This window comes from Polyodon spathula, unplaced genomic scaffold (genome assembly GCF_017654505.1).
Source record: "Polyodon spathula isolate WHYD16114869_AA unplaced genomic scaffold, ASM1765450v1 scaffolds_1335, whole genome shotgun sequence".
Taxonomy (NCBI): domain Eukaryota; kingdom Metazoa; phylum Chordata; class Actinopteri; order Acipenseriformes; family Polyodontidae; genus Polyodon; species Polyodon spathula.
This window is the reverse complement of record NW_024472816.1, coordinates 372-13,326: the sequence shown is the minus strand read 5'-3', so window position 1 is coordinate 13,326 and position 12,955 is coordinate 372. Positions and strand designations below refer to the sequence as shown.

The window sequence follows — 12,955 nt, the reverse complement described above, 5'->3', positions numbered from 1 at the left end:
CTCGAAAAACATTTGTGCGATACACCAATACATTTATTCAACCACAAATGTAATTTACACTGGCACATTTGTAATAAGATGAAAGTAACTGTCAGCACAAGGAGGTGCCCATTAAATTCACCCATATTTTTTTACTAAAAAAGAAACTTCCTGTTAATTAGACAAATGGTTCATGGCAACGTCTTTATTCATTTATTTTGTGACAGATGGGTGGCATTTCTTTAGACCTGTTCCATAATTTTAGATAGTCACCCCTCCTGACTTAAATGGAGTCCACCTTATTGAAGGATCAAGTTCCGTAAAATTTGTTTATGTCATTCCCAAAGACGCTCTGGATCGCAGAAGTACAACTGTTGGAAGTACACTTTTTGATAGGTTGGTGCATAGTTTATAGTATGCCTACAGAAAGTCTACACCCCCTTTCAAAATGTTCAACCTTTTGTTGTCTTATAGTCTGTAATTAAAATGCATTTTTAATATACTTTTTTTTTTTTTTCATTTATCTACACATCCTACCTCACAACTTCCAAGTGAAAAAAAATATTCTAGATTCTAGACATTTGTAGAAAATTAATTAAAAATAAAAACTGAAATAGCTTGGTTGGATAAGTGTCCACCCCCTTGTAATAGCAATCCTAAGTTAGCTCAGGTGTAACCAATCGCAAGAGTTTAGTCGTTGGTTTTCATTTCACCGGCAGTTAAGACACAATTTAACATCACTAAGCGACTTAAGGTGCGACATTAACGCCAGTTTCGAAGTAAGGGGGTACATGATTGAGAGTATAACTGGGGGGGGGGGGGGGGTGGAGACTTATCCAATTATGATCTTTCAGTTTTGTATTTTTATATATATATTTTTTGTCAATAAAAACTTTCTTTCCCTTAACAGTGTGGAGAATGGTGTTAATAAGTGGAAAACAATCATCATTTAAATGTATGAAACAGTTTGGAACGGACACTGTTGTTCCACAAAAGTTCAAGTGGGTGTAGACTTTCTACAGGCACTGTATATTGATTGTCAGTTCATAGGCTTCTGATTTTCTGTTTTAACCGTCTTGTTTACTGTTGCCACGTATAAGTTGCATTGTTTGTGGTCTTGTTGTGCGATCCTTTTATCAATGAGTCATACCAATTGGCCTAGGGAAAGGAAAGGGGCACTTTGTTTATACCCATCCCATTATGTCATTGGCTACTTTTTGCCTTATTTTTTTTATGGTGTTACCGTCAGCGGGAAAAAGACTGAAGAGAGTGTTATCATTGATTCGTTCTGAATACTTTAAACCCACCCCAACTACTGAGTGACAGCAAATTCTACATTTCTATTGGAGGATTGTAACACTACTGCGAACTTTAAAACAGTATAACAATTACTAGAGTGGAGGATTGTTCTCTCGCAAGATTTAAAGCTATTGCAATTCCATAGGGAGTAGTTACATGCTCATTGAACTTAAAGAATTGCAAATTGTGGCAAAATGTAAAAAAATTGCCTAAACACACAAAAGCCCCAGAAGAATATGCCTGTGACCATAATGATTTTGTTGTGGAAGACAGTAAAGGAAAGAAGGTGCTGTTGAAGTTTGCAAGTACTGTCGAGTTAAGTGTAAACAATGTCTTTTTTTTTTCAGGACATTCTAAGCAGTATGTCATTTCATTGTTCGTTATCACGGGGCTACACGTTCCATCGCTCCACTTTTACATAAAACTTGAAAATAGCTAAAAATAAGCACCGAAAAAATGTAATTAATAAAAACCGAACAGAAGCCCTAAATATAATTTAACGAATGTCTGTTCCAAGTTTCATCATAATTGGGATGTACTGTGGAAGCTAAAAAGTAATGAGCACCTAACTACATTTTTCAGAATGGAAATAATGTTAGGTAGAGCATAAAAAAGAAGCACCTTTATTTCATTGTCTTTACGTGCAATAGTGTCTTCTAAATCTTTCTGACTCTTCTGGAATGTTTTAATTTTCTCAGAAAGTTCTCTGTATTGCTCTTCCCAGCTTCTGGCCTCTTTCAATAGCTGAAATTGGGGGAAACAAATATGAATTCTTTAACACAATTCACAATCACTGTGCAAAGAAATGCATTAAAATTAGTAACTTAATGCATTTGCTCCTGTATCTAGATACTTACATTTTTGTTACTGTCTTTTAAAGTGTTGTTTTCTTTCAACACAGATTGCAGTTCAGCTTTTACTGCTGCTTCTTTTAGTCTGGCCTCTTCCAAACAAGTTTGTACCTAAATCACAAAGTGTAACAGTCAGATAGAAATAGTGGTTCTTGGTCAAATTGAACTTTGATTAGTTCTGGGCAGCAGTAACCAGTACATACTATATTGTGTTTAAAAGGCTACAAGCAATGCAAGGCAAGAGTTTATTAATCACCAAAAGTGAATACAAAATTTGTAATTAAAATTAAACACGTTTTGCAACTTACCTTTGACAGTTCAGCACTCTTAGAATTAATTAAACTCTGAAGCTTCTTGAATGACTTTTGAGTGTCAGACAACTGGAAAAAAACAAAACAAAAAAAACCACACACATTACTACAGTATTTACAAAAAAAATAAATCATACAAATTAGCATAAATCATAGTCCACCATTGACTCAGTCATCTTAGAGGTTTTCATTAACTAATTTAGAGAAAATAATACAAAAAGAAAAAAAGACTATTCTTAGACTCTCAGTCATAAAAGGTTTTGAAAGCATTGCATAGACCCTGTTCACACCACTGTGCTGGCCCAATGCTGCCACATATTTAGTTCTGCAACACCTTTAATATTTGTGGTTTAAGGAACCTTTGTGCGTTCACATATGTGACTAAAAAACAACCTCTTGATTGTAGCACAGTCTGTTGTTTTTGTTTTGTTTTTTTTTAATGGAACGATGCACTCAGAATGGAAGAGCTACCAGAACATACAGTAATCCTTGATTTGTAGCAGATATTCCTTATTAATATATTTTTTCCAGTGCAGCACAGTAGCAATTTTATTCTAATGCGTATCTTCAGCCAGCTGCTAAGATAGTCTAATGTCGCCATCCTCGTCCCAGTAACCAGTTCCTAGTGCTATCCTCAACGCCACAGCAACTGACCATATTGATCTCCCTCCCAGGACCAGCCGCCATTTAACGTACTGCTCCGTAAAATGAAGGCGCACCTGTACGTGTCTTCACGGGAGCCGTTCGACTACAACAACAAATCTCCTATTTAACGTCACGTCATTGTCTACATACAACATTTCGGTATCTTTGCTTCATCATGTGTATTGTCCAATGTTATCCCTAGTAAAATAGTTGACACCGATTTGTCTGTCATTGTTACACACCGAAATATTATTGCGCATACACAAAATGCACATGTGACACATCAAGAGTGCGCCCATAAACTCTTTTTGGACGTATTTAAACAAGTGTCGTAAATACAGGTTTGTTTCCACCAAGTTGCACCGCCCCTTCAGTACGGGTCGTACTCCGACCTCACACATAGCCCCCAGCCACCATAGACCCATATTGCTTGGGACCAGTCAGCACAAACTTGTCGTGGACTACAACCCCTTTACGGGATTAGTTAACCAACCGTTTCATAGCAGTCATGTCCAGTCAACCCCCATAACGCAGTGGTACGAGTTATGTAGTGTCATATGATGACGCACAACAGTGGTCGTCTTGAATGTTATAGTATTATTACCCGACAATGTTGTCCATTGTTTATAACGTTCACAATTCTGTAACAAATGTGAAAGTTACCAGATGCCATAAAATGTTCGAATAAGGTAACTTAGTTATTTGGATCTCTAGACTTAAAAGAAATATAATTTTTAGATACCTTAGTAAAACATGAAGAAGGTTCAATTGAGAGTGATCTCTTCTGTAAACCTACTGACATGCACCGGTATTTATTTACACATGTCCTCTGCACATCCAATACACACTAAAAGGGCAATCCCAAAGGGTCTAGGAATAAGAATACAAAGAATATGCTCAAAAGAAAGTGACTAAAACAAGAAGTGTATTAAAAACAAATTTAAAAAGAGAATACAAAGAAAGAATTATAGAGAATTAAGAAAAGTAGATAAACTAAAAAGAGATGGACTTTAGATGATTAATATGTGTTATCGTCGCTTTTTCCAGTTCTCTCAGGGTAATCATTACTGCATGAGCTTTGAAACGGTTAAAAGATTCTATCAAACCTTTGTATTAGCTAAGCTGTTTAGTCTGTTTAACCTTTTTTCATAAATTTCTGGGTAACTAGTTAAGTGTTCTCTTCGTTAGAAATTTAAGGCCCCAGTTGTAGCATTCAAAAGAGAAGCTAATTTAGGTGATATTTTAGTTCACAGTAAACATAAAATAATAATTGACAGAATAGGTTCTACAAATACTTGCACTAGTACATGTAAAGTTTGTAAATATATGGACAAAAGTAAAAATATAATTAAACATAAGAACAACACATATCCACTAAAAACTAATATCTACTGTAAAAATAGCAATGTTGTTTATGGAATAGCCTGTGAAAAATGTGATGAAATAAAATATGTTGGAGAGAATGGAACAACTTTATATAAAAGAATTCAGAAACACCTTTCATTAATTGGAAATAAAAAAATGAATGAACCAATAGTACAGCACTTCACCAGTCAAGGACATGACATAAATGATGTAAAGTTTGTATTAATAGAAAAGCTAAAGTTAGGACAATGCGACATCTAGAAGAATAAAAGAAAGTAAATGGATAAATAGACTGAACAATTATGCCAGCGAGACTCAACAGAAAATAATGAACTAATTAATTCCAATAAATATATAAAAGTTAAAAATAATTAAATAGACAAAATTAATTCAAAAGTTGTGCATGCTGGTACTCTGGGGAGACCATATCAAGGCTGATCCTCACAGCCAGCATTGCATGATAATATAAATATAAGTTTATATAAAATAATGTTAATTAGAATTAATACAGATTTAAAGATATAAATAAACAAGTAAAAGTGATGTCACAATATATAGAACACCATTACATCATGTAAGAATAAATCATGGATTTGAATATAAAACAATAACAAGTAGTTGTCATGCTGTCAAACACCTACAAATACCTCCAATGTTTTGATTCAAACACAGGCTCCCTTGAGAAAGATATGTACAACATATCGAAACGTTGGCCAGCTGCCTATCTATACATGTTGTATTGAGCTTCACATGGCAATCCCGTCAACCTTGAGAAACTGCTTTTACATAATACTATATATATATATATATATATATATATATTATATATATATATATATATATATATATATATATAGTAACTGTTTACAATAGTATATATCAATTAGATCTTTTTTAAGTGAAAAAAACAAGGTAGAACCTTAATGTCGAATCACAGGTCGCTATTGTCATCTTCGCCATCCAGGTGGCTATTGTCAAATACAGCTGCAGCATTATCCTGCCTGACTGTTGTGAGACGCTGGCACAGAAAAGAATCCCAAATTGGCTGTTTACCTTTCCTTGTAAACCTTGCTGCATGAAGTACAAAAAAAGCACATTACCAGACGTGAAATTCATCCTTGCCAAACTCGTTGATCCGATCTTCAGGGGTGATTGTTATTGTTTTTGGCATCTTTGAACAGCTCTAGATACTGACTGAAGTAAACTGAAGCCTCATTCAACACCGAACTTGAATACCGGAAGCAGTTTTATTAGACAGGTATGTTTACTTAAATTTAAAGCAAAGTTGCCTGTGTTAATGTTTATATATGATACGTGTATTGATTTGGTTATTATCAAACAAACAGAAAAAGCCTTGCATATGTAACTTTGCAGAAAAAGCACTTTCACAGTGTTTTAGCCATCCATATTAAGTTACAACCAAAAAAAACTCCTCTCCAACCCAACATCATAGAGGGTGTTAGTTTTTGTGTTTTCATAAAACAAAATCAATTCCAATTAAAAATTGGCAAATGACATTTTTTTGAGGAGGCGGTAAGTTATTGCGTTACATTGTATTTTGTAAGTCGCATTCAGGTGCGAACCGTATCTTGGATTGAATTTCCGCCCGGGAACACATCGAAACAACGTCCGGAATCTAGTGTAGCCCTGAGCGTAGGATTAGATCCGGGGGGATATGGTCGGGTGTAGTCCCGATTTACTAGCAAATGTCCCAAAGGGATCGATACACAGGAAGAAAAGTCCCGATATTGTACTATACAGGGGCTATATATGAGTTGTTTTTTAATTAGTAAATTAGACGTGTCATATCAATAAACTTGAGTAACTAAGTGTGTGACGCCGGCTGTGTCTGTATGACACTAACTATTACAAAAGGTTTCATCTTGCTAAAATCAGACAAAACACGACATTACACGGTGTGGTCTGTTTTTACTGTCATGATGGTCATGTGGTGTTGAGTTGTGGGGGATACGTCTATTATTTGATAGAGTGTTTTTTGCGTATGACCCCCCTACCCCGGAGGTAGTTTCCAAATGTTGGCAAGTAAAACAAAAAAGACCATTTTAGTTCGGTGGACAAAAGTTTCTGCAATGGGTCTTCCTTATTGTCTACCGAGTTGTTTATTTAGGGTTATTACTTTCAGTTTCTGGCGAGAAGGTTCTCAGCCAGTCTGCTTGGAGGCTTTCAGATAGCGGATATATAAAAAATATGATACTGCTTACTCTTTCTTCTTGATGCAGGTTCTTTCTCCTTTCTTCTTCTACAGCAGACTGCAGTGTCCTGAGCTTTTCCATCAGGTTTTCATTATTTTTTTGTAAAGCTTCAAATGCTTCCTTTTAAAGTGAAAGAGAAAACAAATGGTAAACTACCACAACAATTGATGTGCAGCATTTAACATATATTGAGACATTGCTTTATTACCTGAAGTTTTTCATTTTCATGGACAGAAGAGGATTTTGTTTTCTCGGACTCCACTAACTGCTGTTCACTTTCCTTAATCTAAAATTTCAAAGAAACATATAAAATATGAAACGTAAAACATGTGTTTTTCTTGTTGATTGTAGCTGCTAGTCTCAGGGGGCAGGCAACCTTACAGCTACAGATTTATTATACAATGATTGTATCAACAGATTACTTTTGGTAAATGTGCTGTAAAATAATAATTTATGTAAACTTTTCAAGAAACAATATGTATGGTCTAAGTGTAACAAGTGCATTATTTTCAATATTATTTTCAAAGGTAAAGATTCAACGAAATGTGTGCTTACCTTCTGTTTCAATTCTGATATTTTTTCAAGAACTTCACATTTTTCTTCAAATAACTGCAGAACTCTTTCCCCCAGTTGCTTTTCTGTCACTAAAATAATAATAAACATGGCAGTTAGAAACTTTAAACCCAGTATATAGAATACAAATTGTAATATTTATTTACAAGCATATTCATTTGTTTCTTTCTTTTCAGAAAACAGAAATTTTAAAAGAAAAAAAAATGTAACTACTGAATTTTTTCCACATTAAAAAAAATAATACATCAAGTTTTAAAACAAACAAACACTCCCTGTGATGGCTCTGGGATGCAATAACATGTACACACAGACTGGTGCGTTAGCATATTAAAAACAAGCAATCTCAAGCTTCACATTGGTTTTCATATATAACAGTAAGATAAGGTTACTTACATAGGTATGTCCTATTCTTTATCTAAAAGAAAAGGGAAAAAAAAACATTGTAAAAATAAAACACACAGTAAAACCTACACCAACAAAATTAAGGTGCAACTTGCTAAATCCAAGAACAGGTTTTTCTTTATTTTTTTCTAAACTAGTACAAACAGAATAATTTATTCCTGATGGACTGACCGATTGGGAAAATTTTAAAAAATATATTATAATAATATATATATATATATATATATATATATATATATATATATATATATATATATATATATATATATATATATATATATATATATATATATATAAATATTTTTTTATTATATATATAAAAAGATTTGAATGAATAAACTTACTACAAGGAGGGTCCTCCAGAGGAGAATATGACGTGTCAAGCATTCCACGAGAGGATGAAAGGTTACTTTAATCAGAAGTTCTGAGCGGTCCACATCTTGTACCGTAAAAACTGGGCCCTGGTTGCCAGTCCTCAGGCAGGGCAGCTACCAACTGAAATAAATAAATAAATCTTCAAAACTGCAGGGTACCATACAACAGGTCTCTCATTTCACGCTATTTAGTTGCAACACTACCAAAAAGTCTGAAAGACCGGCTTTACCTACTAGAACATAGTTATATATGAGACAGAGAGACTTTTTTGGAGGAATAAAATGGTTTGCTCAAGTCATAACACCAAGAAATGAAAAAGTGTTTACTGTATTAACAAAATCAGAAGATAAAACTGAGATTCTTCCTGCCATGTCACTTCAGATCTACACAAATATATCCCAAGGTTCTGATTGGATTTTATTTTGAACATGGACTGTACCCCCAAATAATCTGAACAGATCATAAAAACATAAACATGCACATTGCATCCTCCTCCATTTAACTTGTGCAACAATGTAACCCTGGATTTATTTTATGTTATTCTGCAACCAGTCACTGAAACAATCTGGAACACACTGTGCTGCTTTTTGATCAAATAATAATTTCATCAAATTAATCTAGACATAATGCAATTTTAAAATAGCAGCAAAGATTAAAAACTAACAATGCCACTTTATATAGATAGGATTGATAGCTACTTTTTTCACTTTTTAAAATACACTTATCCAATAACAAATGAAAAACAGAAATAGATAGAGACAGATAGATATATATATATATATATAAAAAAAAAAAAAACTTTGTACAGTTGAAAAATAAACCACCACAACACTTTAATTTACCCTCCCAAGAAGACAAAAAAAAAATGGTCTAGTTTGTACAAATATGCACTTACAAATCTGACCTGAGTTATGTAGTGAATTGTGAAAAGCAACCAAAAGGGCTATACTACTCTATTGCTCTAACGGTGCAGTTAACTTATATTACAGTCAAGGAAATTGAAACACAAACATTTTGTTCAAGTGTGGAAAAAAAAATGCGATGCAATTAACGGACTACACTGTATAAAACTAGTTTTGCAAGCTCTAAAAATCAGGTGAAATAAAGTAGTAGATAGATTTGAAGGGCAACGCCTAAAAAACTAATGTCATTTAATTTAGCCCCATATAATCTAATGCGATTAACTGTTATAGTACTAGTAACAACAATTTTAAAATACATTTTGTTAGCAAACTACTGTGCAGCTTAAATTCTGTCTGCGGGCTTTGGAGAAAACGCCCACTAAATAATCAAGCAAGTTTACTTACATTAATTACTGTCCTAACCAAAAATGCGTAAAAACCCAAAGATATTCCTTCTTCAAAGTCTTTTTGCTCTAAATTATCCATATCGAAAACTGGATGACAGGTGGAATTAAACCACACGTATGCGACGTATGCGATTTACACTAAAAAAACACTAAAAAAAAAAAAAACAGTGTATTTAAATACCGACATTGGTACGACATATTAGTAATCGGAATTATTTCTGTTAATAAAATAAAAACGGCTTCTCAGGCGTCGATGTTATTTTTTAAATGTCAAAAAAAAAAAAAAAAAATAGGATTAAAACACATCAAGATTTAAGATGACAAATGTGAATATCAAAGAATAATGAACAAAAATAATAACGTTAGTTAATTAGATTTGAAAATATAATCGATAATAAATGGTTACAGAGAAGCAGTGTTTCTCTTCAAGTTTACAGATCTAGCTCTACAATGAACTTCTCTCCCTAGCACGTCAATAATGCCTGACCTTTACTGACCACCACAACGTCACAATAGCTGAGGACAACATACATCGCTTCCATAGCGACACCTAAACGTGGCTGAAAAATAAATAGATGAAACTACAATATATAAAAACAGGTTTAATTACCTCAATATTTTTTTAAACAATATTTTAACTACTGAGCCCAATAAGGAGTGAATTGAAAAGAGTTAGAACCAAGTTTAAAATTCAAAAGCCAACACCTGCCTGTCAGAGCTTTAAAAGTTAGTTACCTACTCTGTGTATAATATACTGTGCCTATAGAAAGTCTACACCCCCTTTCAAAATGTTCACCTTTTGTTGCCTTATAGCCTGGAATTAAAATGCATTAAAGTAGTTTTTTTTTTTTTTTTTTTTTCATTTTCCCCTACACATCCTACCACACAACTTCCAAGTGAAAAAAATATTCTAGAAATTTGTAGAAAATTAATTAAAAATAAAAACTGAAATAGCTTGGTTGGATAAGTGTCCACCCCTTTGTAATAGCAATCCTAAATTAGCTCAGGTGTAACCCATCGTCTTCAAAATCACACACAGTGTTAAGTGGCCGCAAACTGTGCTAAATTGTAGTGATTTATCCAAATACTCACTAAATATTCTTGCCATTCTCCAAGAGAGGACAGTTATCTACTCAGAGTTACCAAGATATTTAGTAGGCAAGAGGTCTTAACAGGCAATATTGGCTATCCCCCAGTCACCCTGTGATATTTGCTGTTTAGTTTATATAAATATTGGTATCTGGGGGGACAGTCTGCCACAAAAGCAAGGACTTACTTGCATATCATTTTACCACCAGTACTTGCAGCTACTCCATACAGACTGAAGGAAACAGGCAGGGTGGCCTTCAAAGGATTTCTGTGAAACCAATGCGTACATGGCTTGGAACAGCTACAGTATTTCTTCTTCTAGTTGAGTGAAAAGTACGCTTTAATAGAGGGAAATACAGATTTAAATGTAATCTCTTTAAAATAATCTCCATCTAAAGGAAGACAGAAAACAATATTAGTATACAGATCATCCTCAGTTTCTACCCTGTTCATAGTTCCACAATATAATGCAAAATAAATAAATATATTCTAAGCCAGGTACATTTACAACACGCGTGTCTGTTAACTAACTTGCTAGGAGACTGTGTGGTCCAGTGGCTAAAGAAAAAGGCTTGTAACCAATATTCACTTAACCTCCCCGTGTTTCATATTTTGGGCGAGACTAGTTGTAAGTGACTCTTCAGCTGATGCAAAGTTCACACATCCTAGTCTCTGTAAGTTGCCTTTGATAAAGGTGTCTGCTAAATAAACAAATAATACATAGTTTTGAATTCTGACCTTGTTTAAAGTTACCATATTCCGTTTTTAATTTTAGCAGTATAAGATTCTTTACCCTTCGCCCGCACCTTCCACTTTCTCATTTTAAAGTAGTCAACAGTTATAAATGTCATCTACAAAGTAGGTTATGGCTCAAGAAAACAAAAGAAGATTTCAAAACGTTTTGAAAAAGGCAAAACATGAACTATTAGTTCACAGCCTATAATATATATATATATATATATATATATTTATATATATATAGAGATATATATATATATATATATATATATTATATAATATCTATGATGTAACAAATAGTACTAATGCCTCGGAGATATTATGCATTTAATTGCGGCAACACAGTAAAAAAAAAAAGTAAATATCTCCCCTTTCAGTTTTCCGCCGGATGATATTTTTTGTAAGTTTTACAAGGCCGGAATTCATCTTTTTATTTATATACAGTAGATGCTGCTTGGGAGCCATAAAAAAGCTGTCTATCTGAAAGCTGTTAAAGCGAAAAACCATAGTATAGGATTGATTCCTGTAAAAATGTTACTAACCAAAAGTTGTCTTTATCGGAGTTGCTAATAAGTGGCATCTATTGTATAAACGCATAATTAAAAATGCATCGTCTATTTATTGTCTGTATCTATCAATTAATCAATTAAAAAATGTGTATTTCTTTAAGAAGCTTGTTATAGTTTGAAGTCTGTTTCATATCCTTTTTTTAGGCACTATTAAAATGTGTCTATTATTACAATACTTTGTATATTTATGTCTTATTAATAAAGCAACCGCTTTATGTAAACATGTTTAAATGTACATATATATTTTTTTTAATGATCGTCTTGTATTTATTCTTAGCTCAGTTCTCAGTTATGGTTGCAATTCATGACTCAGCAGTTTTGAATACTCTAACAATAGTAGTTCTTACAGTATGTATGTTTTACTTCTATCGTCTTAAACTTTATATTTAATTTACGGCTCCCGCGGAAAAATGAAACGGGAGATATACATCGAAATAGCTTTGTACTATCCCTGACTATGCTGCAGCTAAATTGCTAGCTTATTGTTAGACCGCCGCTGTCACTTTCAAACACAAGTGCTTCCGGCAGTGTACTAAACGGCAAAAATAATGATAATAACAATGATAATACAGCAAATTATAAATATATAAAAAACAACGAAAATTAAAGAAAACCACAGAGATAAAGTAACGGGGAATGGGAAAGAACTATGAGGTTTCAACTGGAAATGACAGGAAAAAATAATCGCTAATGAGAAATAAACAGTAACAAGTTAATAGTATAAAAACACATTTTCCTGTTGGGTTAATGTAGACATATTTGTATAAAATGTCTTGTCTTAGTTTATTATAATGTTATTAGAATTTGGTTACAACTAAAGTCTGAGAAAATGTAATATTTCTTACCTCAGATTGCCGTTGATCACCTCTCTGAGCTCGAGCTATTTAAATAAATAAATAAATAAAATAAATAAATAAATAAATCTGCCTGGCAAACGCCTCTGCACGCGCCGGTCGTTATTCCCATTTCACCCAGTGAGAATGAACTGGTGCCAGTGGCAGAACGGCATCTAAACAATTGGGTTGTGGTTTTCTTCTAATGTTATTTTTCTTCTCATGTTATTTTTAAAACATAGATATACACAGAAAATAAATGATATAATTATATTTTAGAATTAAATTATATTTATAATTATGCATATGTAATGATATTCAGAGAGGAGATGCATAAATAAATAACTGTGGCCCGCTTCCCCTGGCACCTCAATGTCATTCAGGTATTTACTGTGGCTTGCAAA

General features: G+C 33.4%; 1 protein-coding gene across 1 annotated transcript; it reads right to left on the bottom strand.

Annotated features, from left to right (window-relative positions):
- Positions 1-1,059: 1,059 nt before the first annotated feature.
- On the bottom strand, positions 1,060-9,401 carry LOC121309561 (transport and Golgi organization protein 1 homolog). Its single transcript, XM_041242547.1, has 9 exons — positions 9,321-9,401; positions 7,630-7,651; positions 7,219-7,307; positions 6,872-6,949; positions 6,673-6,783; positions 2,438-2,509; positions 2,136-2,240; positions 1,900-2,022; positions 1,060-1,137 (listed from the first exon to the last, which is right to left on the bottom strand). Exons 1-9 carry the CDS (start codon positions 9,399-9,401, stop codon positions 1,060-1,062), a joined length of 759 nt encoding a protein of 252 aa, XP_041098481.1.
- Positions 9,402-12,955: the final 3,554 nt, after the last annotated feature.